The sequence below is a fragment of the Plectrocnemia conspersa genome, unplaced genomic scaffold, assembly GCF_051122295.1.
Source record: "Plectrocnemia conspersa isolate PC_06_02 unplaced genomic scaffold, ASM5112229v1 ptg000013l, whole genome shotgun sequence".
Classification (NCBI taxonomy): domain Eukaryota; kingdom Metazoa; phylum Arthropoda; class Insecta; order Trichoptera; family Polycentropodidae; genus Plectrocnemia; species Plectrocnemia conspersa.
In genome coordinates, this window is record NW_028277177.1 from 31,121,596 (window position 1) to 31,148,392 (window position 26,797).

The window sequence follows — 26,797 nt, forward strand, 5'->3', positions numbered from 1 at the left end:
TTTTTCATTAATTTTATAAAAATCAATTTATATATATATAACATAAGTCGAGATTTTTTTTTTCTTTAATTTGTCCAGTTTAGAAGAAATAAATGTTAATTGCACTCGTAACACAATATGAGATTTCACGTACAAATATATATATATGATTATACAATCGATCTTAAATATCAATGCAGTTGAACAAGGTTTTTTATTATAATAAAAAAATAGTACACCGAGTACATGCGCTTGTGATATCTTGTTGAAAGTGAATGTTAAATTATCTGCACATTTTGTAACAAAAAAGTAAATATAAAATAAGTGCATTGAATTGGATATAAAGTAGATATAGTTATTTGTACACGTGATTTATTATTTTATTTATTTGTATATTAGATGTTTATATACATTATATGACACGAAGGCAATCGTTGTTGGATATATTTACCAGCCGTTTATTTTAATTGAAAAAATTCCCAGTGCAATGTCCAATATCGTTTATGTGTCGTTTTATTCTTTCGTTTCCATCATCCAAATTCCTGTGTGTGTGTTTGTGTTTTTCAAAGCCCTGTCAATGTACTCTCATGACTCCCGTTTTTTTCGTTCCTTTATGGCTTAACCCTCAGCTTTAAATGTTTCATGATTAAAAAACCCAACAACGTATGGATAAAGAGGTGAGTTTTGAACATAGATTAAACTGTTGAACCTTTTTCGATTAAATAAAAAATAAATAAAAACAACCACCTCTTTGTGTGTACAAGTTGAAAGACTTATTCAATGTTGTGTGCTTTTTGATGTGCTGCTCAAATTTGCATCGATGTTTACACATTTGTTCAACAAGTGCATGGTAAATATATATTATATATATATAAACACATATAAACCCACTTTACTAATTCACAAACAGTTGGACCTATGATATTTTATTCACTTGAAATGTTTATACAACACAACAATGGGTTTGTCGATCGATATTATATTTAAATACATTTTTGATTTATTATTTTAATTATATCTAGAGACCAGCAATTTTGTATCATTGAATATTGAACTCTGATTAACTTAATCTACTAAAACACTTTTCCAAATACTTACTAACTTGATCCAAGATAAGTTGGGTTTCATTTTTATTTTTATTTAATTTGAATTTAGTTTTGCAATGATTTATCTCTATCTGAAATATATTAAATATGTTTAAGATGAGAGATATTTTAAAGCCAAACACAATTGAAGTTGTTTATGAAATAGCTTTCAATTGAAATTGAGTTGAAAATGAATCTAAATTAAACACTAGAGTTGAAATATATTACATATTTGTTTTATATCTTACCCGAGAAAGATTATATTTAATGGTTTAGGTTAGGTTTAAAATCGTGAAATATATTATTTGTATGAATTTAACCTCAACATTGAAAAAGTCTGGAAGATGACGAAACAACTTTTTGTGTTCAATTTTCATTGTTGCTAATCCGCAGGTCTCTGATTTTATCATTATTAAAATATATAACTAGTGTTTAAAGTACGTCGTAATAAAAATGGTTTTCATTACTGTAGTTAATGTTTATTGTCCAGTTCAGTCTCAATAAGTAAGGTAAATAAACAAAAAACGTCAAAAGCTGTGATATAAAGCATGATATATGATGAAAGTGTTTTCATCTCGATTCTCACACTTCATTTCAGCCTATTTAAAATGTGTTTAATGCCTTCTATTGGGTCACACTGTACTTACTGTAATGCAAAACATGACGGCTTGCTGACTTCATCAAACTTTAGTCTATATCGATATATATTATACATCTTCTCTATTTATAAACTCTCTATCTCACTCTATTCCTCATTCTCGTGAATTGAACACAACTTGTATTATATAACAAAAAAAATGATATTTTATTTCATCCTGTTTATTTCATATCAAAAAAATCAGATATTTTTAATTATTTTCATATGTAAAATTAAATAGAAGGAGTATGTTATTGTGTCAATTATCTATTATAATTAAAGTATTAACCAAATGATTTAGTCTGTCGATCTATGACATATTATATTTATTATATTATATATATATATATATACTTAACTGACTTTCTCTCTTTCATCTTAACTGCAAATACATGCATATACATAACAAATAAGTCTAGATACACTACTCTAGGTTTAATCCTTGAAATCTAACCCTTATATATTACACCGTATTCATTATATATATATATATACATATAATCTCTCTATTGTATGCATCGTACTTTATTGTGAAATGTGTAGCATTTAAAATCATAGATTGGATGTTAATTGCCCAGCGTGTTATGCTATGTTCATTTCGATGTTTAAACGCTCTATGTAATCTTACGATTTTATCTCTTCTATATACATATATATGCGCATCTTTGTTGTTGTGATGTTAAAAATTATATATACGACATTTGAGAAAAAAAATGTGTACATGTTACTGAGATTTATTGTTGTAGGATGCTAGACGAAGAATAATAGTTAACTTAATTGTAATCGTGTACATGAGTTGAATAATGCAAATAAATAGTTGAATAACTTCACATGATTCTCGTTATTTTCTGAAAACGTTCCTTTAGCTTTTGTGGATATTTATTTTTTTTATAGACTCCTCGATTTTTCCGGTCGTAGAGTAAATAAAATCAAATATGATGTAAGACGTCGTTAGTGATATTAAACGTTACGCATCATATGTGTTTATTTCGTTGTAAGGTATTATAGATATAGTACGATAGTTATAAAACACGAGTGCTTGTTTTGCGATTTTTTAATGAGCTGATTTTGTGCTTTTATTTTGGGCTTGCAGTTTGAAGCTTCCGCTTAGTTTGTTTTTTATATGTATAAGTGTCGTTCTCTCTAATTAATTCATTTCGCTGCTTTCTTATTCTTAATAGGCTTTTTAACATGATAACGTGAATGCTTAAACGTATTCCTCAATGTTGCTGTGCTTTACTAAATGGCTCAGCATTTCGATGTTCATCTATTGTAATAATATTTATAACATATTTATATAAAACTTCAGGCAAAAGTTTTATTTCAGATATCCAATTTGTTCGGAATTTGGGTGATTTGATGTGTTGTTGTATTTTTTTTGATATTATTTAATCGAACTGATATTGGACGAACGTATTAAATCGAACTTCGTAATAATTCTACGTTTTATATCTAATATATATATATATTGTAGCGATAGCGATTTTCAATGACTGGTTCTATTGAAAATAAACGTTTCACTAAATTAGGCTTAGATATTATACCCTGATGAAATTTTCATATTAATAATAATATTTATTATTTTATTTCACGTATATATGTATACAAATATAATTTTCGTTGTTTACATTTTTATAAATTTACTTCAAAAAAGCTTGCAAATAAAACATTGAGGTTTATACAAGGTAATTATAAATAAAAGTAGTAATTATATTAAATTACTCTAATTTATATAATTTACCATGTGTGTATATATATGCGCTTTTAATTTATTATATTTATATATATATATATCATATTATAACATAATATTTAATATAATGAAATATTCATTTTATTTTTTGGATTGTCGTTACAAATTGCGTTAGTTGTTAAGTATTTTTTCGATTACTGGGTATTTTATTTAAATTGACTAACCAAGCATGCCTTGTGTATATTATTATAATGTAACAAAATAACTAGAGACAACGACACGTAATACATATTTATTAGTATTAATTTACATTCTGATATATTCGCATTTATGTCATATACACGCATTTATTTATATCCCTCACTGACGTGAGGCACCGAAGCTAGCAAGTGTGCGGATACCGGACATTTATGTATATGTACATGTGTGTATATGCAATACGTGCAAAAAGAAAGGTTTTTAATAGTAATTTAAGTTATATATTATTATACATATATAATTGCTTTTAAGCTTAATGCAGTTAGCGTCACTTAGTGTTATAAAAAGTTATTACAAAAGCATGAACGTGGACTGTTGTCTGCGTCGACATATTGTTATTATTATACATATTAAATTAACGTTGGTAGTACTTTCACTTTTCAAATGTAAGTAAAATTATTCTATACTGATATATATATATAAAACATATATACATAAAATATCTGCGAATATTGTTGTTGAATATATTATACGGATCAATATTAAATCTTTTGCATTATTTGATTGGGAGTACAATGACAAAATTATAATGCCTTGTTTATTGTATATATATATATTTTGTCAGTATGCTTTGTTTTTTTAAAGTAATAAATTCTGGCGTTGTTTTTTTATTTTATATATTTATATATAATATATTTCATATATATACACGTATGAAAAAAAAACTCGTTTTTAATTATTTTATATAAAAAAGTTTTTATTATAATTTTCAATAATAAATACAGTTAGACATTAGAAATTAGAGATTACCATTTTTATGTATTACATGCTAACATGGTAAAAATGGTACATCAATGCGTTGTTATATAATAAATAATATTATAATTCAGAATTGTTGTTCATTTACTTGTGTTTCGTTCAAATCTTCATACTGTTCCACCACTCCGTCGTCGCCTTGGACACTTTACCGAAAAGATCTTTAATCCCACTGACTATACTATCCATTGCGCCATTCTCGTCTTTGGTAAAATCGTCAATTTTACTCTTGATATCGCCCCACGTGAGCTTATCGGATTTCGGTGTTTCTTCCACTTGTTCAGGAACTGGAGCTGGAGCTAGAATCTTTTGGATGTGCGATTCTTCTTCAAACATCAGTGCATCGTCGATTTCATTATCATCGGCAGATCTAGCTTTTCTATGAATCGAATTCTTATCTAGAATTTTACCATATTTGTTTTTCAGCACGAGCAAATTCTTGCTTCTATTAGAATCGATAGATCTTTTTTGTATCTTCAACCTGCCTGGCAATTTCAGCTCTTCCTTCACTCTCTTAGAAATCATGGCAACTTCCGCCTTATAAGCCAACAGATCATTAATCAGTTTATTCACTATTTCGTTGAGCTGTAAACCTTTAAGCGATTCCCTCAAAGGAGAATTTATAATTCTACCCTTATTAACGCCTTCGTCTTCTGCGCGAGTTTTTTTAATGAGATTCCTTGCCCTCTCAACAAGTTCGTTAATTGTATCCACGTCTTTCTTAATTATCTCATTATGTAAAGAGTTATTTCTTTGCTCGAATTCAATCTGATAACCATTCTCTAACACAGTTACGTTCTTTTTCAACGCGTCATCTAAATCCGCGTCTAATTTCAGCATCATATTACCAAGATTGATCATTTCTTGCTCCATTTCAAAAACTAAATAAGCTTCATTTATGACGTCGTTCACTTTATCTAAGATGTGTTGTGATTTTACAGCTTCGAGCGTCAAATTAGAAATAGTTTGATTGACAGATCGCTTAAATCTTGAATTGTTATCTTCTAAAGTATCGTTCAAATTGAAACACGTCTCTATATTTGTGTTGAATAAGATCCAGAATCCGACAGATTTAGGCGGTAGCGTTATCTTGACTACATCAAATTGCTTCTCTCTAGTGTAACCATCATGGGATGATACTGATGTCAATGTTTCATTATTGATTAGAAGTTGGCTAAAATTAACGATGCTACTATTAAATAAATTCAATCATTTAACAATAATAAATATTCTAAATCCTCACTTCTTATCATTTAACTGTAGAATGTATTGCAGCATATCTCCTTCTCCGCTGCCCATTTCTTCAATCACAACATCGGCAGGTTCTTCTCTTTCATTGACGGCATATAAAGTCACGCCATTCGGTATGAAACCGAATGGCAATGTGGTACAATGAGCGAAAACTGAAACTCCCTCTTGACGAGAAACACTCTTCACTTCTAAAACTTTGCTTCCAACAAAGTATTTATAAAACATCGTCGCTACGAACACCTGAAACATAATTTATTCAATCACTACCGCTCAAGAAAAAACATAATACAAAACCAAACACCTACCAACTTATTATGTTCTACTTCTTCCTCCGTCAAATGCTTGAAGATCGCTGAATATCCATTCCTAGCCGATTCTCCGACTTCCTTCATCCATTTCAATCCGTTTACTTCTGAATCGTTAAGCTTAGAATTTTCAAATTTCCAGAATTTAATCTCATTCTCTTTGGTCGAATTTAAGACAATATTAGAATCACTATAAACAGAAACACGTTAATAAAATATCTCAAATGAACGCAATTCAACAAAACACGTATAATACTTATTTGTTATGATTTTATCAGTGACATTCTGCAACACTATTGACAAAGAAGAATTGGTAGAACACTCAGAGAGATCTGCATAAATTTTCCAGTGATTTTTTGCCATAAATTCATCGATCAAACTCTTAAATCTAATGACACCACCTTCGAATGCTTCTTCGTCTACGCAATCTATAATATGCATCAAAATATTATATATTATATTAAGATTTTTTAGGTAAGTAAAATTCTAAACACTCACCAAATTTGAGCAACCAGATGCAGTTGTTTACATCAGTGTCGTTAACGACTTTTAAGTATTTAATAATCGAATCGCTGTTCAAATCCTTCAAAACGAGCATCGGCGTGAAGCCGTAATCTTTATTCCATTTCAAAATGTCTTTCATGTCATCTGCTTCTTGGACATTCGGAGAATCGATCATCACATAACCTGGAGACAAACCTTTGCTGGCACAAAGGTAGCATTTCCTTAAAAAATACATATTAATAAAAAAAACTCAAATTAAATATCATGTTAATCAAAATTTTACCAATCTTTTCGGTGTCCTATCGCTTTGAATAGATCGTTATCCATCGAGAAGCTCACGAAGGTTTCGTTTAAGATAACGTCATTACCTTCTTCTATCTTCACTACACTAGCACCAAACACTGCCGCAACGCAGGATAGCAACAAAAGACACTTTTTAAGGCACTCCATGCTGCTTCTAGTGCTACTCAAGATAGAATGAATTTACTATGCCAAGGTATCCTCCTTTTATAGTCGATTTGCTTCAGTGTTTACATTTTGTTCTAGTTCGCCTATCCTTCCTGTATTATTGTTTTGGTTTTGTTATGTTTTTGTATAAAACTAGGCCATTTTATATGATTCATTTGTATTTTGATGACACACGCTAGTGACTAAATAAAAAATATGAATCATATCTCTATACATCGAGCTCACATCCACCAAAATCATATATTTGTCTAAATACAAAGTTATTGTCAATAGCAAGATCCTGTAGATTTTTAGACGCCGGAAAGCTGGTAACAATTTATTTAGTATAACTTATAGCGAAACAAACTATTGTATGAGTATGCTTTACTCCAAGCGCTGGTGGTGCAGCTGGCAAAGGGATGATGTCCTCGGGATGATCCTCTGAGGTCTCTGGTAGCAGAATGTGGATATGATCGCTCATCTAGGTCACTAGGTGTCTCTTGTCTGTCGATCTAGTCTGTCTCATAATCTCTCGTAGTCTCGATGTCCGCCGATGTCCCTAATTGTCTCTCGAGTTCAGTCTGGCTGTCTTTTGGAAACCGGCCTTATTTTTCGAAGGTTGGAAAACTCTCCAACTAATCATAACGATACAGAGATCATTTAACCAAGCGTTGCGCTTGTTTATTTGACCATCGAAATATGTTCACGCCTTTGGAGAATGAAATTTGCTTAGTCTTCATCGAAATAAACCAAAAAAAATGCATATGCAATTAATTTATTTGTGATTTTTAAGAATTAAAATGTCGGACTGCTTATTTTTAAATTATTTGGAATTATGATTCTATATTAGTGTATTTTATATACTATTGCATCAATTTTGTATTCGTTACATAAGTTTTTTGTGAGGAGGAGCTCGCGCTTTATTCTTACCTAGAGCCACTGCACTCGTCAGAGCCAGCTCTGTGGCCAGTCAACTGAATTTTACTATAAATTTAAAAATAATTATAGTAGACTTCAATATTAATATATGCTGAAGCAACTTGTCCAATAAAAAAAATTGGCTAATCGTATTTATTACTGAGAAGCTGATTTATTTGCCAACAATTTATTTGGCGGCACTCTGACGACTATGACGGGAGTTCAGCGACCGGCGGCGTCTCGTCCGCCAATCTCTCATATTATTTAGTATAACAACAATGTGACTAAATAATAATACTATTAATTAATATTACTACAGTAGCCTAGTCTGTGTCTAGTTGTTACCCGTCACCATTCGTCTGGCAAATTACTTTTTTCAATATTTTTTGTTCATAAACATACAAACATAATATTATTATCAACTCTATCCGAAATTCCTCTAGTTAAACTGAATTATTGATGAATTTTGAAGTAATATTAACAGCAACCCCTTTAATCTTTCGGAGGTCAAATAAAACGGTTGCTAATTGAAAAGATTTTATTTATACGAAAAAAATAGTACACATCCATTTACAACAAAAATATATTTCTTACTCTATCAAATATTTAATACTTCCTTCGCAGGCCACTAAATTATTTTTCCAGCCCAGATGCAGCCCGCGAGCCTTCAGTTGGATAGCGTTGATGTTTAATGATAATTTAAAAAATCTGATTTACACATATATAAGGGTGGATTACTATCGCAATTCCAAATATGTATCGTGTGTCTATTTGTAAATAGATGGCTTACAATCAGATTTGCTGATATATTATTTGTTTGCAAAAATAAATAAAAACTTACAAATATTACTATACCAAACTTCAATTTGCTACTACCCACTAAAATAAAAAAAATGGACGGGCTCTATCAGACTAGTACTAAAATTAAATTTATTTTTATATATTAATTGAAATGGTCGACTATGTTTATAATTGAAATATATTATAAAACCTATTTATGATTTAAAATATTTTTTTTAATTTGTCGGATTTTTGCGACGTTAGGGCCAAATCTAACGACGCATTTCAAACAACTGTCAACATGAACGAAGACATATCGAAAAACCTCGATCCTCGCCAAGTCTTAAAACTACTCAACGAATTAGGAGTTAAAAACATAAACGCGCATGAGTTGAAAGCGTTTATGATCGGTGAGTGAACTTTTTAAAAGTTACTTAAAACTTTGAACATAACCTAAAAATGCATCTAAACTCTAGATTTAAAGAAGATTATGCGGCATGACTTGATTAAGTCCAAATTGAATACAAAAGCAGAACCTGCGCCAGTCAAAAAAGGAAATCAAATGTTATATTCGACGTCTACGTATAGTTCTAGATCAAAATGTGCCAAACCTTCGACAACCGACTCGAATAAAGTTAACGATATAAAGAATTTATGCAAAAAAGTAAGCATATCTAACCCGAACTTAAATAAAAGATCAAGTAATTTGATTCAATCGAAACTGCATACAGAAACGAAAACTTTATCAATGCCGAGCACCTCTAAAGAATCTGTTAATAGTGCCAACAATATTAATAATGTTAGAAAAATGAAAACTTCAAAGAATTGTAAGTATTTATGTACGTATATAAGTAATTAATTTTATATATTACTACATTTTTGCCACAAAGATAAGTTAAATCGATTATTATGTCAAGTTTCATGCTGATTTCAGATTTATAGTTAGGTTTTGTTACAATAAAGTCCAGGGCTTTAGATGATTACCGCAGTTTCAAAGAAATACACGGTTATTACTACTGCTATAACAAAAAAATTATCATATTTATTTTTCTTATTACAATTCTTCTAATAAAATATAAATAAAAAATATTTGTCTATTATGTGAAACTTTGAAGAAATTTATTTTAAAGTGTAATGTAATAATTTTCTTATAATTAATAACTGATTTAATAACGATAACTTATGAATTCAAAATGTGTTAAATATAACCTTGATATTGATGCGAAAAAGAGTTATCATATGATCGTCACTCCAGTGTTACATAAAACACGATTGTTGTCTCAATTTAAAATATTCATCTCTCATTTCCAGAGTTAAAAACTGTTATCTAAGGATTGCCTTTACAAAAATCCTCATTTGTGGATTAATTATTGATTAAATTTAGAGTTTTAGCCCTTTAATGTTTACTTATTATATTAAATATGTTTGTTTTTGTTTCCAGCGACAATTAAAAAGTCTTACAAAAGTGAAAACACCTATAAAAACCAGTTTTTTAAACACCCATCCGTCTTACTTTTTAGCAGCTCGAGATCCAAATATTTCCGAGCGATACCAAATATGCAAAGTTTTGTCAAAGCAGCGTCTTGTCAATAGTCATCATTTTCTTCATTAACTTTTTATCCAGTGACATAATCTTTAAAAATAAATCCAGCGGCTTTATCTGTAATATGTGCTTTGAATATTCATAGTAACATTTGATGGAATTTCGAAGTTATTACGATAGTTGACTGCCATTTGTTGAGCAGCAATAACTTTTTCGACGATCATCAACTTATTTCATCAAATAACAATGGCAAATTTAAGGGGGTTGGCATATGCCCCCCTTCCCCCAAATGACGTCCCCATTTAGAATTCACCTTATAAGCAAGACTTTTTATAACATTATTAAGACTTTCAATAAGTAAAAGTCAAATGAAGCACATCTAAACCGAATTTTGACCAATAGGAGAGCGCAAAAAACAATTATCCCCTCTCAGAAGTCAAAAATCCACGTCAAAAGCAATAAAATCGTGTTGTCGCCATGACAGTGGGAACGCTCAGTAATGAGCGTTCCCACTGTGAGGGCGACGGCATGATTTTATTGCTTTTGACGTAAATTTTTGACTTTGTTTTTTGCGCCCCCCTATTGACCAAAATTCGATTTGAATATACTTTGACCAATACTCTTATATCAGAAATCAGTAGTAATATCAATAAGGATATCTATCATATTTTTACAACTAATATCCAAGAGCATACGATATGAAGATGTGGTGTGTCTGTACTTCTTCTGCTTGTTATCCCTAAGAGTTAAGTTGCCTTAGTTTGTATTTTGGACTTCACCTGATGAAAGTTCTAAAACTATAATTAGTTTTAGAACTTTCATTAACTGTAGTTGGTTTTGGTTAATTCGTGTAGATTAAGTTTGGGTTTGAACACCAAATGTACATATCGCAACCGTTTAATTGAGTTTTATACATTTTAAAGCGCTTATCAGTTAAATTATATATTCTTTAGTACAATGTTTCTTAACCTTTTAAGTGAGCCGCACCCCTTTGAATCTGAAAATTGGTCTCCGCACCCCATTAAAATATGTGCTTCGATTTTTTAGTTTAGAAAAATACATTTTTTACGAAATTTATTGTTTATTTAAAAAAAAAAAAATTATATATCAAATACAAAACAATATTATTTTTATCAATGGATAGGCCGTTGTTGCTTGTTCATTATAATATTTGTGAAGCGAGGCTTTTTTTTTAAAGAGACACGCATAAATCATCACTTGCATTTAAGCGATTTCTCGCTTTAGTTTTTATATGCAAAAGCGATGAAAATCCACAGGTAGTGGTGGCAAATGGTAGAAGTGACTGCAATGCTTCTTTCGCCAACTGTGGATAACGTTGTAACTGTGTACACCAGAATTGTTGTAATTCTAATTGTTCAAATTCCATTTGAATATGTCCACTGTCTCGCATTTCAATAAGATCGTCTTTTTTAAATCACTATCATCCATGGAATTTAGGTTATATAGAAATGGATGCAGTATCCATCTCTGAGTTTCGGTAATATTTCTAGTAGAAAAATATCCATTGAATGATTCGCTCAATCGTTTCAAATGTATTGCAATGTCAGGTATAATTGTATTTTTTTCGTTTTCCACAACAATTGAATCAAGCAAGGGAAAGTTTGCAAAATTCCTGTTTTCAACTCGACGTATCCAAATTTCTAATTTTCCAATAAATAAAGATAATTTTTCACTAGCTATTATTATATTATTTTTACCAAATCCTTGGATTGATATGTTCAATTTATTCAATTGGCTAAATATATATGTTAAGTAGGCTAGTCTTAGAATTGCATCCTTACTCTCAAAATCTTTTACTAAATCACAGTTTTGACTAGTCAGGAACTGAATAATTTCTTCACGCAATTCAAAAACTCTGTTAAGCATGCGGCCTTTAGAAAGCCATCGTATTTCATGTTTGCTATTTAAATATATATGAGTGAATAGTGGACGAGGCACCACCGGCTGTTATCATCCCGTCAATGTTCATCAAAAGAATGTGCTGCCAAGTTTTGGCTTAATAAATGAATATATTAATAGGCCCCTACATTATTATTAAGTTGTGTTCATAATCAATAATGAAAATGTATTTAAAAAATATTTTTGTGTATATAATGAATTAGCTTATTTTTGTGACAAAAAATTAGAAAAATTGTTGTACATGTATTGTATTACTTTTTAGTTATAAAAGCTCCTGTTGCAGAAAAAAGCAAAAAATCTGATCCAGTCGCTTTATATCATTACTATACAACTATGTGGAAAAAATATAAACCTAATTTACCGGGTGAAAACGATTGGGCAGATCTCAGATGGTCAATTAGAGCTAAATTGTTGGGCGAAAAAGAATCCGTTTCTAATAAGGTATGCTTATACATTTTTTTTAATTACTGATTATTTTTTATATTGTCATTTTTTATAAATTTTCAGGAAAATCAAGAATTATCTGAAGAAGAATTGGCTAGGAGAAGAGAAGGTTGGATAGATAAATAAGAATAAATATATTCTATTATTAACTTAATAAAAACAAAAATATTTTTACAATGATAGTTCACGTTCTATGTGAATCATTATTGTTTTAAGCTGACAATTGTTTTTATTTACAATTTTACTTTGACCTCCTTTTATTGTTTTGGTAAAAAACAAATAAAATGTATTTTTATATGTTGTAACAATTTATTAAAAATCCTTATATAGATACATCTAATAGTAAGCTAATTAAATACGTCATTTATTAAATACTACACTTGGTTCAAATTAAATTTAGAACTTAACCTCCTGGCATTATTTGCGTTAAAGTTCTCTAAAAGCTTAATCTCTATTCTGTCGATCGCCGCTAGTGTCAGAACGATTGTGTTGTATTTCATCATAGAGTAGACGTTCAAACCGTACGCGGGCATCAAGTTCATATGTGGAATCGTGTCCGTGGCTGCTGTGATTCTCATAGGCATGATGTCCGTACTGAAAACAAAAATAATAATAATAGGGTGATAGAATTCAATCAACAATAATAAGAATTAAGGGAGAACAAACAGAAAATATTCCAATAGAGAGAGGTATCGGACAGGGTTTTTTTCTCCTACTCTTTTCAATTTATAGTCAAAGTGAATTAAAGTCAGCTGTGAGATAATTACACAACCTTTGGAGATCTCTGGACAAATAAAGAATTATTAAAAAGAGCCTAGGAATAAACATAGATAAAACGAGTCGTCATTTAAATTGAATTAATTCAGAAAAGAATCAACTAATATCAGAAGACGAGTTATATGTATTCATAGGAATATTGCTCACATCTGGCAGAAGTCAAACATTAAAGCTGAATTTGAGTGAATTGTGGTTAAGTGAAATTCCCTTTTGCACAGCAGCTGTCTTGAGATAGATTCGTCTATATGTATAGTAATATTTGTTTTGATGATAAAGAAACCAGAGAGCATTTTTCTTCAGATAAACCAATTAATTGCATTTTAAAAGTTTGTAAAAGCAATTGTTCTCCATCTTCAAATATAACTGTAGAAGAACGTTTATCAATTGTCCATTTCACAATACATGAAGTCTAAACCTAGTAAATATAGCATTAAAATTTGGGTTGCTGCTGACTGCGACGCCATATATATTATAACAAATTTACAGGTTCAGATATAAATCAAGGTCACCGAGTGGTTTTGGAAATGGTTTGAACCATAGTATGGCACTAACAGGACCGTTATTTATTTGTTATGTCTACCTGTTATAATATAAGATTAAAAACTAATAAACAAAATACTACATAAATAATAGTTTTTATTTCTTCATTTGACCCCCTTGAGTTTAGCCAGAAAAATAAATGTCATTTAACACGTTGACTGCCAATAGGATTTTCGTAAAATGTCCAAAAAATATTTTATTGTTTTTAGGTTTAATTTAATATAATTGTTCGGAATACAATTATTTAATTTGTTTTGAGATATTTTTTTTCATGTGTCAGCCACCAGTTGTTGAAAAATTTATTATTAGTTATATTAGTAGTAAAATATGATATATCGGCCATGTTTAATAGTAGTTTATATAGAATGTGTGACCGACAGTGCAAAATGACAATCTAAAGTTAGGTATGTCGTGTCGGCCACCGGTGGATATTCTTGAGTTATCCCTCAAAGAAAATTTAAAAAACAGTCAAAAATATTTTTTAAAATATGCCATTTCAGTGAGATAATATTGGAATACATTTTCGCCGGTATATATGTATGTTTATATTTTTTACTCGTGAAAATATAATTTATCTGGCATTTGCTGGTAAAATTATATGATTAACTTTTCCATAAGTAGTAATATATACATTTACATGTGATATATAAATGTTACAGTTAATGGGTGTTTTTCAGTGAAGTTATATTTTTACTTGTGAAGTTCAAATACTTTTTTACCTGTAGATGGTGTGACAAAATAATTGGACCAAACTTTTTTCCATATTTTTATAGTTTCTACACACTTTTGTGTAATTTAACACTAGATTTACGGCACCCGTCAAATTTGATTTTTATCAGAAAGTATTTTCCTGGGTTTTTTACGACTTTATATTCGAACAATACAAATATATTAACACTATTTTTATTTTCGGAAACTTGTTATTTTTGAAAATCTGCTCACTATATACCTATTTTTAATGACACCCGTCAAATTGATGGGTTTATGCCGGTAAACCTAGTGTTAAAAAATTTAAAAGCAATATTAAAAATTTAATATCTGTACTCTATATTTTTCCAACAGTCAGCACGTGTATACAGTGCTCAACGGGTGACAACATGTGTTCTTCAAAGTATGTTTTGTGATTGGTTGTTCACTTGAACGGATGCACAGACGCTTACTATTCAACAGGACAGTATTAGTTTGTTGTTCGCGAGGTTCGGTTGGCGTGTGCGTAAGGTTGTCGTATTTTTTAACCCTTCAGGCTCGTATGCCTAAAACAGATTTGCAGTCCCAGGGACGTCATATTTTTTTTAATGGAGATAAAGATAAAATTAATATTAATATTTGAGGTTTTTCAAAAAATTGTCTACTTCGTGGGGCTCTTGTTCTTCAACATCAGTTTCACTAGATGTACAATATCTGAATCTGAATCGCGATCTTTTGATGATTCTAATAGTGTTTTTTTCGAATAAGATGCCATTTTGAAGATGCCATACATATGTATAAAAATCCGAAAAAAAAATAATACTTAAAATACCCTAATAAACATCATTCTTTATGGGACTTGAATGTGTCAAAAACTGAAATCCTTTGTGTATGCCGACAAGTTGGGGTAGTAATTTTAAAAAAACGATGAATTGAACATTTTTTCGAATAAAATTTTTTTTACATCTAAAGCTTGAATCCATTTTTTATAGTAATCAAGTTATTTGAACGAAACTATTGTTCTTATAAGTAGATAATGGGCGTGTGGTGCACGTTATACGTGCTTGAAGGATTTTTTATTTTTTACTTTAAATAAATATATAAAAGTGAACTTTTGGAAAATCCCAACCTAATTAATGATAAAATTATGGACAAAGTATCGACAAATACAGAAGTATGTAAAAGAACAATTCATAGAATTATTTAAGAATAGTAAGTTAATAAATTATGCTCGCCAAAAAACAATCGAAGTCAGAATTCCCACGTTTTAGATCCTGTTGATGATTTTAATAAAGAAGTGATTGGTCGTAAAATACATAATTTTTTTTTAAAAAATGAATTACTGACAATTGAAAAAATTCTTAGCGTTGTAATTGAAGACAATGATTTGCCAAATTTGAAAAAGATCGATATTAAAATCATTATATAAAAAACGTGGACGAAACAATGTATTAAGAGAAGAAGAAATTATTTAAAAAAATCGACAGGAAATCGTTTTCAAAGTGAGAAAATTGCCAATACCACTAGTGCAAAGCTATAAAAAATTGTCTTTCTTTAAAAAATATGAATTTTGATGACAAAATGTATCACTGTGCGCAAATTAAAAATGATATAGCAACTAGAAAATTTTCAGAAATATATAAATTATTTGAAGAGGCTTTTTTTAACGCAAAAATTGTCTCAGTGAAAAAGAAATACATCGAATAGGAGAAAAATGACTCACTCGTCGATGAAGAGAACGGACGGTCCCCAGTTTCTGGCCTCGGCGAGATCGAGCATGTAAGACCTTTCGTCGGAGGGTACGTCGAGGTTGTCGACGACGCGCAGATCGTCCTGCGCCAGCTTGCAGGAGAGAGCGGTCGCCAGGCCGAGCACTCTCGTGAAGTAAGGCAGCATGTAAAAGTGCGTCTCGTAGGCGCGCGGCCCGTGAGCCACGCCGCCGCCGGTGAAGATCGGCGACCTGATAGAGCCGGCTCTCGCGCGACCTGTGCCCTTTTGCGGCCACGGTTTGCGCCCTCCGCCGCGCACTTCGGCCCTAGTCTTGGAGTGGGCGTATCTCACCCACCGGTACTTCTTCTGCCACTGCACGTTCTGCTGCAGGATGTCGAGGCGCGGCGCCAGCGCGAACACCTCGGGGTGCAGCTCCAAGATGCCCCTCTTCGCCTCCTCCAGCGAGTCGACGTTCTCGATCCACACCTGACGAGGTTTGCCGCCGACCACGGGGAAGTCCCACTTCTTCTTGATCACGCCCACCTCCTCGGACTGCGGACCTTCTAGGGCGACGGCGCAAAAGCCGCGCGCCCCCAAAGGCGAAACGCTCAGGCGCCGGAACAAGGCGCTCAGCAGCATAGCGGATAACCTAAAACTGACCGACTGACAGTTGTCGCTCGGTGTTGCCACTCGTGATAAATTTCAAAAACATCTTCTCTGCAGAATCTAGCAAATATTTAGCTGATAATTTATTGTAAAAAATATTGTTTATTATATAAAATAAATATTAAACTTAATTGCAATTGGTTCAAGAGAGTAAAAACTACTTTTGACGGCTGTATCGTTAGCGAATGTCATAAGTATACATAAGTATATTAATATTAGTTTATTGGCATTTATATTTAAGTAGCGTTATAAATAAAATAACTATTCAAAATTACATATTTATTATTAATCTTTTTTTATTCAAATTTTACATCAATTACATTTCCATTATATATGTTTATTATAATAAAATATTTGTCATAAAAAAGTTTTAAATATTTGATTACACACATCCAATACTATAAAAAATATTGACATATTGTACCACCCAATTATCTTATTTGCATATAATAAAATTGGCAACTATGTTTCATAACTAAGTCAATTTTTAAGATAAACTGTATAAAAATAATTGGCACTTTGGGTACGTAAATAGCACTCAGGTCACACGTTAACATCATAATTAAAGTCCGTGCCTTATAATTATTATATTATATAATAAAAATAAAAATAACTTTACCCAATTGTTTGCGTTCATGTCTAACTTGCGCGCATTCAAATTAATATACAACGTTTGGCTTTATGTCAAAAAATATATTGCTGTAAAACGCAATCGATAAAATCGGACATATTACAATTCAGTGCCCTGTTTCTTAAACAACTTCATTTTTAAAACTATGTTTATTTACTATCACACTTTTATCTCATTTTTAAAAATAAGAAATCTTATATTGAAAAAAAACACCTAATAAACTCATATTTGAGTCAATTCTAAAAATATTTATTATATTTAATTCTGAGATTGCATCAATATCGGTAATCGCATTTTACTCCAAAAATATATGAATATATCTACCATAGATTTATAACAAATAGTTTTTTATCATAAATATTATTTGTACTATCGTCGTATAGAAAATATAATAAATTTCTTAGTCTATTTACGCTGTCTTGTAACCCTTGCACTAGGCTTTACAGGAGACCTAGAATTAACAAAAAAGAATTACATACGTTATAAAACTAGCAAAACAATAAAAATATAACAAAAAGCATACTTTTTTTTTGCCGGTACAGATTTTTTAGCTACGGGCGAACCCTTTTTAGATGCAGTTTTTATCTTCGATTTTTCAGCAGCTTTTTCAATCTTTGGTATTTTGGCATTCTTGGCAGTGGTAGCCCGAGAAGAAACTCTCTTTACGCCTACGATAAAAATAACATTAAAATGCACAAAAATAAATAAAGACACAATTTTTAGTTACCTTTCTGCGGAAGATCTACTTCGACAGCAGCGACCGACTCAGTCTTAGCAATATTTTTAGGTTTTTCCTGAATTACCTTTGCTGCGCCTCGTTTACTTCTGGTACTTTTCACATTATCTAAAATAATAATAATTTGAATAATACTTATGAAATGTCACATATGTACCCCAAAGTTAATAAAAATATTCATGTACATGTTACAGGATAAGTCAAATCAAAAGCATAAAAATGTGACATAAATTAAAAGTGTACGAATGAGTTCCGGAACAGCGCATAACAGTGAACGAAATAGTCTCACTGTAAATCAGCACATCACATTATCCATGATGTTCCAGAGTATCAAACCATCTAGAGCAGCGGTTCCCAACCTGTGGTACGCGAGTGGATAGTTGGTGGTACGCGAAAAATAATCAGTAATGGCAGACATAAAAAGTAAAAAAAATTAGTTGTAAAAATATCATTTAAATGTAATTTTTCAGAAAAGCTCGATGACGATCTTTAATATTAATGATAAAATTGAAAGTATGATTAAGAAATTAGATTTTTGGAAACAGTGTATCGAAAACAATCGACCGGACGTATTCGAAATTCTATATACTTTTTTGGTTGAAAATAAGGTTAGCTTGTCTCAAGATTTACGAGAACATATAATAGTTCATTTAACAGGATTAAAATTGTCTTTCATGGAGTATTTTCCAAAACCCGAAAACAAAGATAATAATTGGATTTCAAACCCCTTCTATGCAGATAATTTAGAAAAAGCTTCATCGTTATCAATAAAAGATAAAGAAAATTTAATAGACTTATCAAGTGACAAAACTATACTAGTAAAATTCGAACGAAACAATCTAATTAATTTTTGGTTATACATCGATAAAGAATATGAAGAACTTTCTGAAAAAGCTCTCAAATTCTTATTAACGTTCACTAGTATGGAATTAGTAGAAAGAGCTTTATCTTCATATATTTTTCAAAAAAATAAGTATCGAAACAAAATGGATGCAGGTGTAGATTTAAGGGTATATCTCACATCTTTTAAGCCAAATTTCAAAAAATGATGTTCTTCGAAACAAGCATAAGGATCTCATTATATTTATTTTGCTTATATTATTGTGCTTATATTTTCGTAGCATTTCTTTAAAAATTAAACTTATAACTTGATAACGATGTTTTATAATCTTAAGCATCACTTTCATAACTATTATTTTCGATAATAAATAGAAAATTTCGGTAATAAAAATATTTTTAAATACAATTTCATTGATATTATTATATTTTAAACAAAAATTTCGCCTGCGGCGCTGCTATAAATTAAAAAAAATGAAAGTGAAAATTGTCTCGTTTTCACCAAAAGAATTTTTACATTTATCGTATTTAATTAATTTTATATACATATATTTTTTATTAATATCGGTAATTTTTGGAAAAAAATTGCCTGCGGCGCAATTAATTTTTTTTTATACAAATAATTTAACTTAATTCTATGTAATTTTTTTCAATAAAAATTAGTTGTTAAAAAAAATGCTTCTTTAAATGTCCTGGTTTCGAATTTCGACAAGAAATGAGCTTCGGCACTTTTATTTAAAAAAAAAAAAACATTGTGATATGTAAAGTTCAAATGTATCATTGTTATCAGAAAAAATAAAACCTTTGGTATTTTTTTTTAACTTAAATAAATTGAATTCTGGGAACTATAGTCACCCTATAAAATTTATAATGCAAATAGAATAACAAATTTCTCGAAATACAATAATTTTTACGAAGTGGTACAATTAAGCATGATGTACTAACAAGTGGTACGCGAGCCAAAAAACGTTTGGAAACGCTGGTCTAGAAGGTACTACACCAGCCGACTTCAGAATTAAAAAAATGACATAATAATGGCTGCAGGCATTCTTGCAGTGCTTTAAAGCAGAAGGTTATGGCTTCCTACGAAAAATTGTTAATGGAGATTAAACACAGGTTTACTTTCAATTAACAATTTTATGGCACTGTTACTAACTGAAACTGATACCAGTAGTACCAGTATTAAAACAAAAAACAATCTTCGATACTACCAATATTACAAAATGAAATACCAGTACCGCCGAAAAAATCTAATTTTTTCCAAATCCGTTCATTTTATCTGTTGAAAACGATATCTCCGTGGCTTAAAACTGTCGCGCCCATCTCAGATGGACAATTGTTATGGAACAGCGAAGAGAGTAAGAACGCTCCATAAATAATACGACTGTATGATCCTGTACTTTTAGCATCTGATTGATTTACTCATTTAATTATTCTGTATTTATAGTTAAAACGTAATGACATGATTGTAAGTTCACAATTCACATTTCAAGACTTCGTTATAAACGGTCGGCTGGCTTACGAAGACAAAACCGAAAGAAAGAGACATCAAGATGTTAGATTTGAACGCGGAAAAATACCTGTTGAATCTGATTCTTCGATTTTCACTGGGTTTTTTCCTCTTTTCGGTTTGGTCTCTGCGGTCACTTCTTTTTGGACTTTTGATTTTCCTCTTGTAGCTCTCGCAAGCGGGAGTGCTTCTATCGATCATATCGAATAAATTAACGAAAAACAAAAAATAAATCAAAATATCCACAAACTATTACCTGGAACCTTACAATTCGTAGATCTGGTCGGTCTTACTTTTTTAGCAGACGGCGAACGTGGTCCGTCTTCGTCCTGAACGTCCGAAGCAAATGTGACTTTCTTTTTGCTTCCGTTTAGATCAGACTCTTTTTTGATAGTTTCCTAAAATATAACCTTTTAAATATTCAATTCATTAAAGCAAAAATAATTGAATAATTAAATAAAAAAAACCTCTGAAACATTCTCGTCCACTTTCTTTGACTTCGTTTTCTTTTGAGTTTTAACTTTCGGTTTTACTTCGCACCCGGCGTTCTCTTTCGAAAGCAAACCTCGTTTAAGTTTCTGATTTGTTTCTCTAACAGGTTTATCAGATTTCAATTCTTCTTTTTTACCTCTCAATCTGTGAATTGATAACAATGTATATAACCATTAAATAAATAAATATAAAAAACGGTAATATACCTTTTAGTGTTTTTTACGGCAACTGGAGTCACGAGAGATTCTTTGACGACTCCCAAAATAGGCGATAGTTGCAGACTGATTTCATTCTTGATCAGAATTCTTTTTTCCTTGACGGCTGGAGTCGATTGACCCAACATAGAAGTTTCTTTATCTACTCGGTTCTCTCTCTTCACCGAGAGCACCTTCGAAACTTCCAAAGAGTAATTAGTCTTATCAATCGTCGCTTGACGTCTGGACCTTCCAACCGTCGTTTCTTCGCTCTGTATGGCGACCGGTGGACTTTCCAATCGGACGAAACTGGAAGATAACCTCTTCTTCGAATTGGAATAAGTCTTAAGCGAAGGTTTGCCGACTAAGGAATCGAATAGCACTTCGGAAGTATTCAAAGCATCCTCAGATTTTACCTGTATTGGCGTTTTAAACGAGCGAAAGTCATCCTCTTTGGGATTTTTCGGAGTACGTAGCAAATCGCTTTTAGGAGATTCGGTAGCTTCGGGCAATTCAAACAGCGCTTTGACTCCCTCGACGTCGAGCAAATTGTTCTCGGGAGATCTCGCAATTCGCGGAGTCCTCAATAATCGCTTCACTCCGGCTACGTCGGTTAAAGTATTCTTAGGAGATTTTGCAACTCGCGGAGTCTTCAATAGTTGCTTCACTCCTTTCAGGTCGGTTAAGGTATTCTTAGGGCTTCTCGTCGGTCTTGGCGTGTCATAAAATTTCTTCACGCCTCTAACGTCCGTTAAATCGTTTTTAGGACTCTTCACTATCGGCGGATTAAACATCCTCTTCACGCCTGCTACGTTGCGTAAATCATTTTTAGGACTCTTCACTATCGGCGGATTAAACATCTTCTTCACGCCCGCTACGTTACGGAGATCGTTCTTAGGGCTTTTGACAACCTTGGGGGAAGTCATCATCAATCTAAGACCTCTAACATCAGATAGATCGTTCTTCGGGGTCTTGCACGGTATCGGAGTAGCCATCAACTTCTTCACACCTTTCACGTCGGTCAAATCGTTCTTGGGAATCTTGCTCGGTTTCGGAGTTGCCATCAACTCCTTCACGCCTCTAATATCAGTCAGATCGTTCTTAGGCGTCCTCCTATGTCTCGGAGTCGCGAGTAACTTCTTCACGCCTCTCATGTCGAGCAGCTCGTTTCTAGGCGATCTTTGAGGTTTAGGGTTTGGGACCGCTTCAGGCGTTTTAAGCAATTGTTTAAGTCCCATCAAAAATTTGAGATTGTTCTTAGGCGATATATTAGGTTTGGGCCTTGTCAACAACACCATCAACCCCCTCGTGTTGTTTAAACTGTTTCTCGGTGAATTCTCGCATATGTTAAATTTTTTAACGCCTTGAACGTCTCTCAAATCGTTTTTAGACGATTTAACCGGCTCGGGCGTCTCTAGGATTCTCATATTTCTGACAACGCTGATAGACATATTTGTAGTCGGTCTCGAGTTCCTCTCGGCTCTCGGAACCGTATTATTTAAAGGACTCTCCTTACTTACAATCGAACTGGGTACGTCGAAAGAAGTGGCCAATTTTGAGGATCGTCTAGTGATTTTGGCGGGAGTCTCTATTTCTTTAAAGTCGTCGAACGTATGAGAATGATTATAAAACTTGATACTCTTAGATAGTTTTCTCTTGACGGGGCTTTTAAAAAGTTCCTTCACAATTTCGGGAGATTGCGTCAAATGATCGATCATCGTCTTTCTGGATATCGGTTTCTTAGCAGTGGAGTGTTTCTCTTTCAAAGCTTCCGGAGCCGGTTTAACGGTGCTTTTCGGAGTTATGATGATTTCGTTATCGGGTTTCGGGGCGTTTACATCGGTAGCGTTGGAATTATCCGATTGCTCGTCGCTCACTCTGCTTGTATCGGAATTCAATCTGTTCGGTAAAGACCTGCGGTTCTTGGCTTTGACGATCGTGGACATCTTTTTCTTCGGAATGGTCATCGAACCGCAACGTTCGAAACGAGACTTTCTCTTCTGGATCGCTTCGCTTATGACCCCGGAGGGCCGCTTCGAAGTCGTTCTTTTAAGTATGGGTTCTTCGAGGGCTTCGAAGTGGCGTATTTTATCTCTGACCGACCTTCTCGGCTCCATCGGAGTCGAAGCTTTGGCAGAGAACACTTTGCTCAAATTAGGAGTACTTATAATGTCGATACTCAAGTTCATATCCAAAGTTTCGGAATCCGAGCCTGACGCGTTTTCGACGGACCGGTCAGAGGAGAAGATAGGCGAGGAAGTGTTTATCGACGATAAAAACATACTATCGCCTAGTGATGCGTTACGAGAAGGTTTCGTCGCTACTGTTTCTTCCTGAGAGAGATTTTTACGCGTCGATTTTCTCAAACTCGGACGCCCGATTTCTAAAATTTTAGGAGAATCGCCGATGGAGAAGTCTAACGTCTTACCGGCAGATTTTATTTTATGATTGAGGGCTTGAAATTCCGGGGTTTTCAAGACAGTCTCGACATTTATGAATGAATTGGAATCGTTCAATACGTTCAAGGCGTTGGTCAGAGAAGAGATGAAAGAAACAAGCAAAGGTTCTCCGTTCGAGGTGTTTTCAGTCACGCCGATCTCAGGCGAAACAGTCCCCGTAAACCTTTTAACGCTCGGTGCTTTGGCGGCCGAGTTACTTTCGCAGGAAGAAAATCTTGCACTGCGAGGCAGCGGCGTCTTAGAGACGTTAACGATCAGCGACACCGCGCTCAGATTACTCTCGACCGAAGGATTGTGACTGGACAACGACTCGTTATCGTTGATGATTTCGACCCCGCTCATGTTAAAAGCCTCCAAATCATTGGGAACGTTCGTTTTCGGCGTCTTTGAGTTTTTAGATTCGTCGAGAGCGGCGCAAACAGCGGGAGAGTTCTTTATTGAAGTATCGACAATGTTCCTTCTGCCGGTTCTTGCGTTTCGGGGTGACGCAATGGATTTCATCAGTCTGGTGGGAATCCTTCGTTCCGTCACCGGTATCCTGCTTTTCTGCTCTATTATCGGTTTCATCTTAAACTCGGCTTGAGTTTTTCTCATCGAAAGTCTTATCGCAGGCTTAGAAGGATTATTGAAAGACCTGTTGACCTTCGACGGAAGACTTGAAGCGTTCACCGAGTTTCTCAAAGTTTTCTTGGTGTCGCTTTGCAACAAAGGCTTTTTATTGGCAATACTAGCGCTTTTTAATAATTCTCTGTTAACGGGACTCCTTCCAGTCAACAGCATGAGAGCGGCTCTCTTGTTTTTATCTGAAAAACAACAGCCATAACTTAATAAAATGGTATTTCTCTAAATTAAGAGTATAAGTCATAAAATTAGATAACGAAATTTATATTATTACTAGCTGTCGGCACCTTATTGTCGTGAGGTTTATTGCGATTTTAATAAATTTTAATTTTTTGAGTTGCACCGTAGCTAACAAGTTTACGAATACCGGACCCTCAACTTTTTGAGATTATTTTTGACTTTGCGTTTTTCCGTAATATTATATTGTGTTATTGCTTTTTAACCATTTTATGATGGAGAATTTTTTTACTAACTTGAAAATTGTAAGCGATTATTACAAAAAGATAAAAAAGACATCAATGATTACAGTGATTCTGAAGAAGATTCGTTCCAGAGAATATCAGAGGAGACAAACCAATATCGGAGGGAAAATCACCGTAAATAGGTAACTTCGGCTCACTCGTGCAATCACTCGTGCAACACTAATACATATGGCAAAACTCTGTATTTTAGAAAAAGTGAGTCAACACAACACAAACATAAATATTAAATTTTATTAGTATTAAAATATATTTTCATTGTATTTGTTTGTACATTGTATGTGGGATATATTGATGTGATCTGTCTTGAAATCTGCTTTGAAACGAAAAAAAATGACTAGCTATAATAATTAATCATAAGTTTATATTAACAATTTTTACTTTTATTTCATTGCATTATTTCCTTTCTCTATCTCTACGGTAGAGGTAAAATAGGGCTAAAGTGAAGAGACGACTGATAATGATCAAATGCAATTGAAACCTGTTATGATAGGATCTTCCAATTTTTCGACCTTGGACCTCTTCTTCTTGCCGGTGGTGTAGGTATTTTTATAGTTAGGGGTTTCAGTCACCTTCCTCCCGCTCGTCCTTCCTCCTAATAAAAAGCCGTCGCTCTTATTACGGATTCGCTGCCGATCCAGTTTCGAGGTGGACGGCTCGACCGAGTTGGAAGCCGCAGCGGTGCACCTCATCTGCGGCATAACCACGGCTATCTTTCGTCCGGTCATCGTTCCGTGACCACTTCCAGTGCTGTATCTGACGATATGCGCGTCGGACTTCTTCACCGCGCTCACTTTGCTGTGTCTGCCGTTGAAGCTTTTCCGAGAGCGCTTCACCAGAAGATTGGCCGACTTCTTTTTCACTGAAACGTCATAACAGATGAAATAAAAAATATCACATTGCAGAAGAAAGACGTATCGAAGACCGTAGATACCTGCAGACTTCCTGTTAGATCTTCCTCCATACTCCCATCGAAATTTCACCTTCCCGAAAGATATTACGTCGCCGTGTTTTAATATCGCCGTATCGATCGGTACATCGTTCACGTACGTAGCAGACTCCGACGAGAGACTCTTCACGATGGCCTGTAATCGACGATTGTTATCGACGTTTATTAAAATCAGAAAAAATTTTACTAATTTCTATTGAAAAAGACCAACAGGTATTTTATTAAATTATTTGCACAAGTGTCAAAACAAGGGTTGAAAAAATTGAATGCAATCGGTTCCAAAATGGCGGCTACTATAAAATGCGATAAATGCAAAACAACAATCTTTAAACGCAAAACAATCCATACCTGTCTGTCCCTGACGGAGATGTTGCACTGCCTGCGAGGAAAGCCCTTGGAGGGGAACCTGATGGCGCAGTCCTTGTCGCTGCCGACGTCGATGCTGCCCCCGTGGCCCTCCACCGGGTAGCCGGAGCCGTCGCTCCCGTCGCTCTTGACGATGACGATGCGACCCCCGGCCGTACTCATCGGCGAAAAGCGGAAAGCGGAGGGCGAAGAGATAAAAGGGGAACGACGCGATTCAAATCCAACCGTCCAACGGCGGCTGCGCGTGAGACGCGGACGCCGGCGGGAGTCAAGACGCGACACTTCTCGGCCATGATTTTTTTATTTAACCCCCTATACTTTTTTTAAAACTTATAATTTACATTTTATTTAAACTAATAGTAAAAATTAGCTTTTATGTATGAATAAAATAAAATTTAAGTCAACGACTATCTCTAATGACAACTGCTTTTTTTATTGCTGAAATTAAATCTCCTTACTTCCAATAAATTACAGTCTTAAAAAAATGTCTAATAAACTGTTTATATAATAATATTAAAGAGAAATTAATAAATCATTTTTTCTGTAAAATATCAAGAGCTTAAAAATATGTTTCATAACTCAATTGAAATATATACCTAGATATTTAACAGATGCAACTGCAG

The 26,797-nt window shown here is 33.1% G+C and overlaps 4 protein-coding genes across 6 annotated transcripts; 1 reads left to right on the forward strand and 3 right to left on the reverse strand.

Moving 5' to 3' along the window:
• Positions 1-939: 939 nt before the first annotated feature.
• On the reverse strand, positions 940-6,975 carry LOC148227845 (uncharacterized). Its single transcript, XM_088202432.1, has 6 exons — positions 6,752-6,975; positions 6,463-6,689; positions 6,221-6,392; positions 5,965-6,154; positions 5,652-5,899; positions 940-5,582 (listed from the first exon to the last, which is right to left on the reverse strand). Exons 1-6 carry the CDS (start codon positions 6,916-6,918, stop codon positions 4,511-4,513), a joined length of 2,076 nt encoding a protein of 691 aa, XP_088058558.1. The 5' UTR covers positions 6,919-6,975; the 3' UTR covers positions 940-4,510.
• A 1,906-nt stretch (positions 6,976-8,881) lies between these two features.
• On the forward strand, positions 8,882-13,924 carry Hyls1 (Hyls1 centriolar and ciliogenesis associated). Of its 2 annotated transcripts, none has more exons than XM_088201208.1 (4): positions 8,882-9,023; positions 9,090-9,440; positions 12,339-12,517; positions 12,584-13,924. In XM_088201208.1, the coding sequence occupies exons 1-4, from the start codon at positions 8,915-8,917 to the stop codon at positions 12,644-12,646; spliced, it is 702 nt and encodes a 233-aa protein (XP_088057334.1). In that variant the 5' UTR covers positions 8,882-8,914; the 3' UTR covers positions 12,647-13,924. The 2 variants fall into 2 exon arrangements, 1 of the variants encoding a protein (XP_088057334.1); XR_015811884.1 differs by having other exon boundaries at positions 8,897-9,023; positions 12,360-12,517.
• mRpL4 (mitochondrial ribosomal protein L4) lies at positions 12,810-16,948 on the reverse strand. The gene is made up of 2 exons (XM_088201207.1): positions 16,248-16,948; positions 12,810-13,114 (listed from the first exon to the last, which is right to left on the reverse strand). Exons 1-2 carry the CDS (start codon positions 16,871-16,873, stop codon positions 12,895-12,897), a joined length of 846 nt encoding a protein of 281 aa, XP_088057333.1. The 5' UTR covers positions 16,874-16,948; the 3' UTR covers positions 12,810-12,894.
• A 624-nt stretch (positions 16,949-17,572) lies between these two features.
• On the reverse strand, positions 17,573-26,444 carry LOC148227848 (uncharacterized). 2 transcript variants are annotated; one of them, XM_088201206.1, is made up of 10 exons: positions 26,157-26,444; positions 25,794-25,944; positions 25,341-25,721; positions 21,313-24,562; positions 21,082-21,250; positions 20,871-21,012; positions 20,685-20,801; positions 18,259-18,375; positions 18,055-18,199; positions 17,573-17,982 (listed from the first exon to the last, which is right to left on the reverse strand). In XM_088201206.1, the coding sequence occupies exons 1-10, from the start codon at positions 26,334-26,336 to the stop codon at positions 17,937-17,939; spliced, it is 4,698 nt and encodes a 1,565-aa protein (XP_088057332.1). In that variant the 5' UTR covers positions 26,337-26,444; the 3' UTR covers positions 17,573-17,936. The 2 variants fall into 2 exon arrangements, with proteins under 2 accessions (XP_088057332.1, XP_088057331.1); XM_088201205.1 differs by having other exon boundaries at positions 20,685-20,804.
• Between the last annotated feature and the right edge of the window lie 353 nt (positions 26,445-26,797).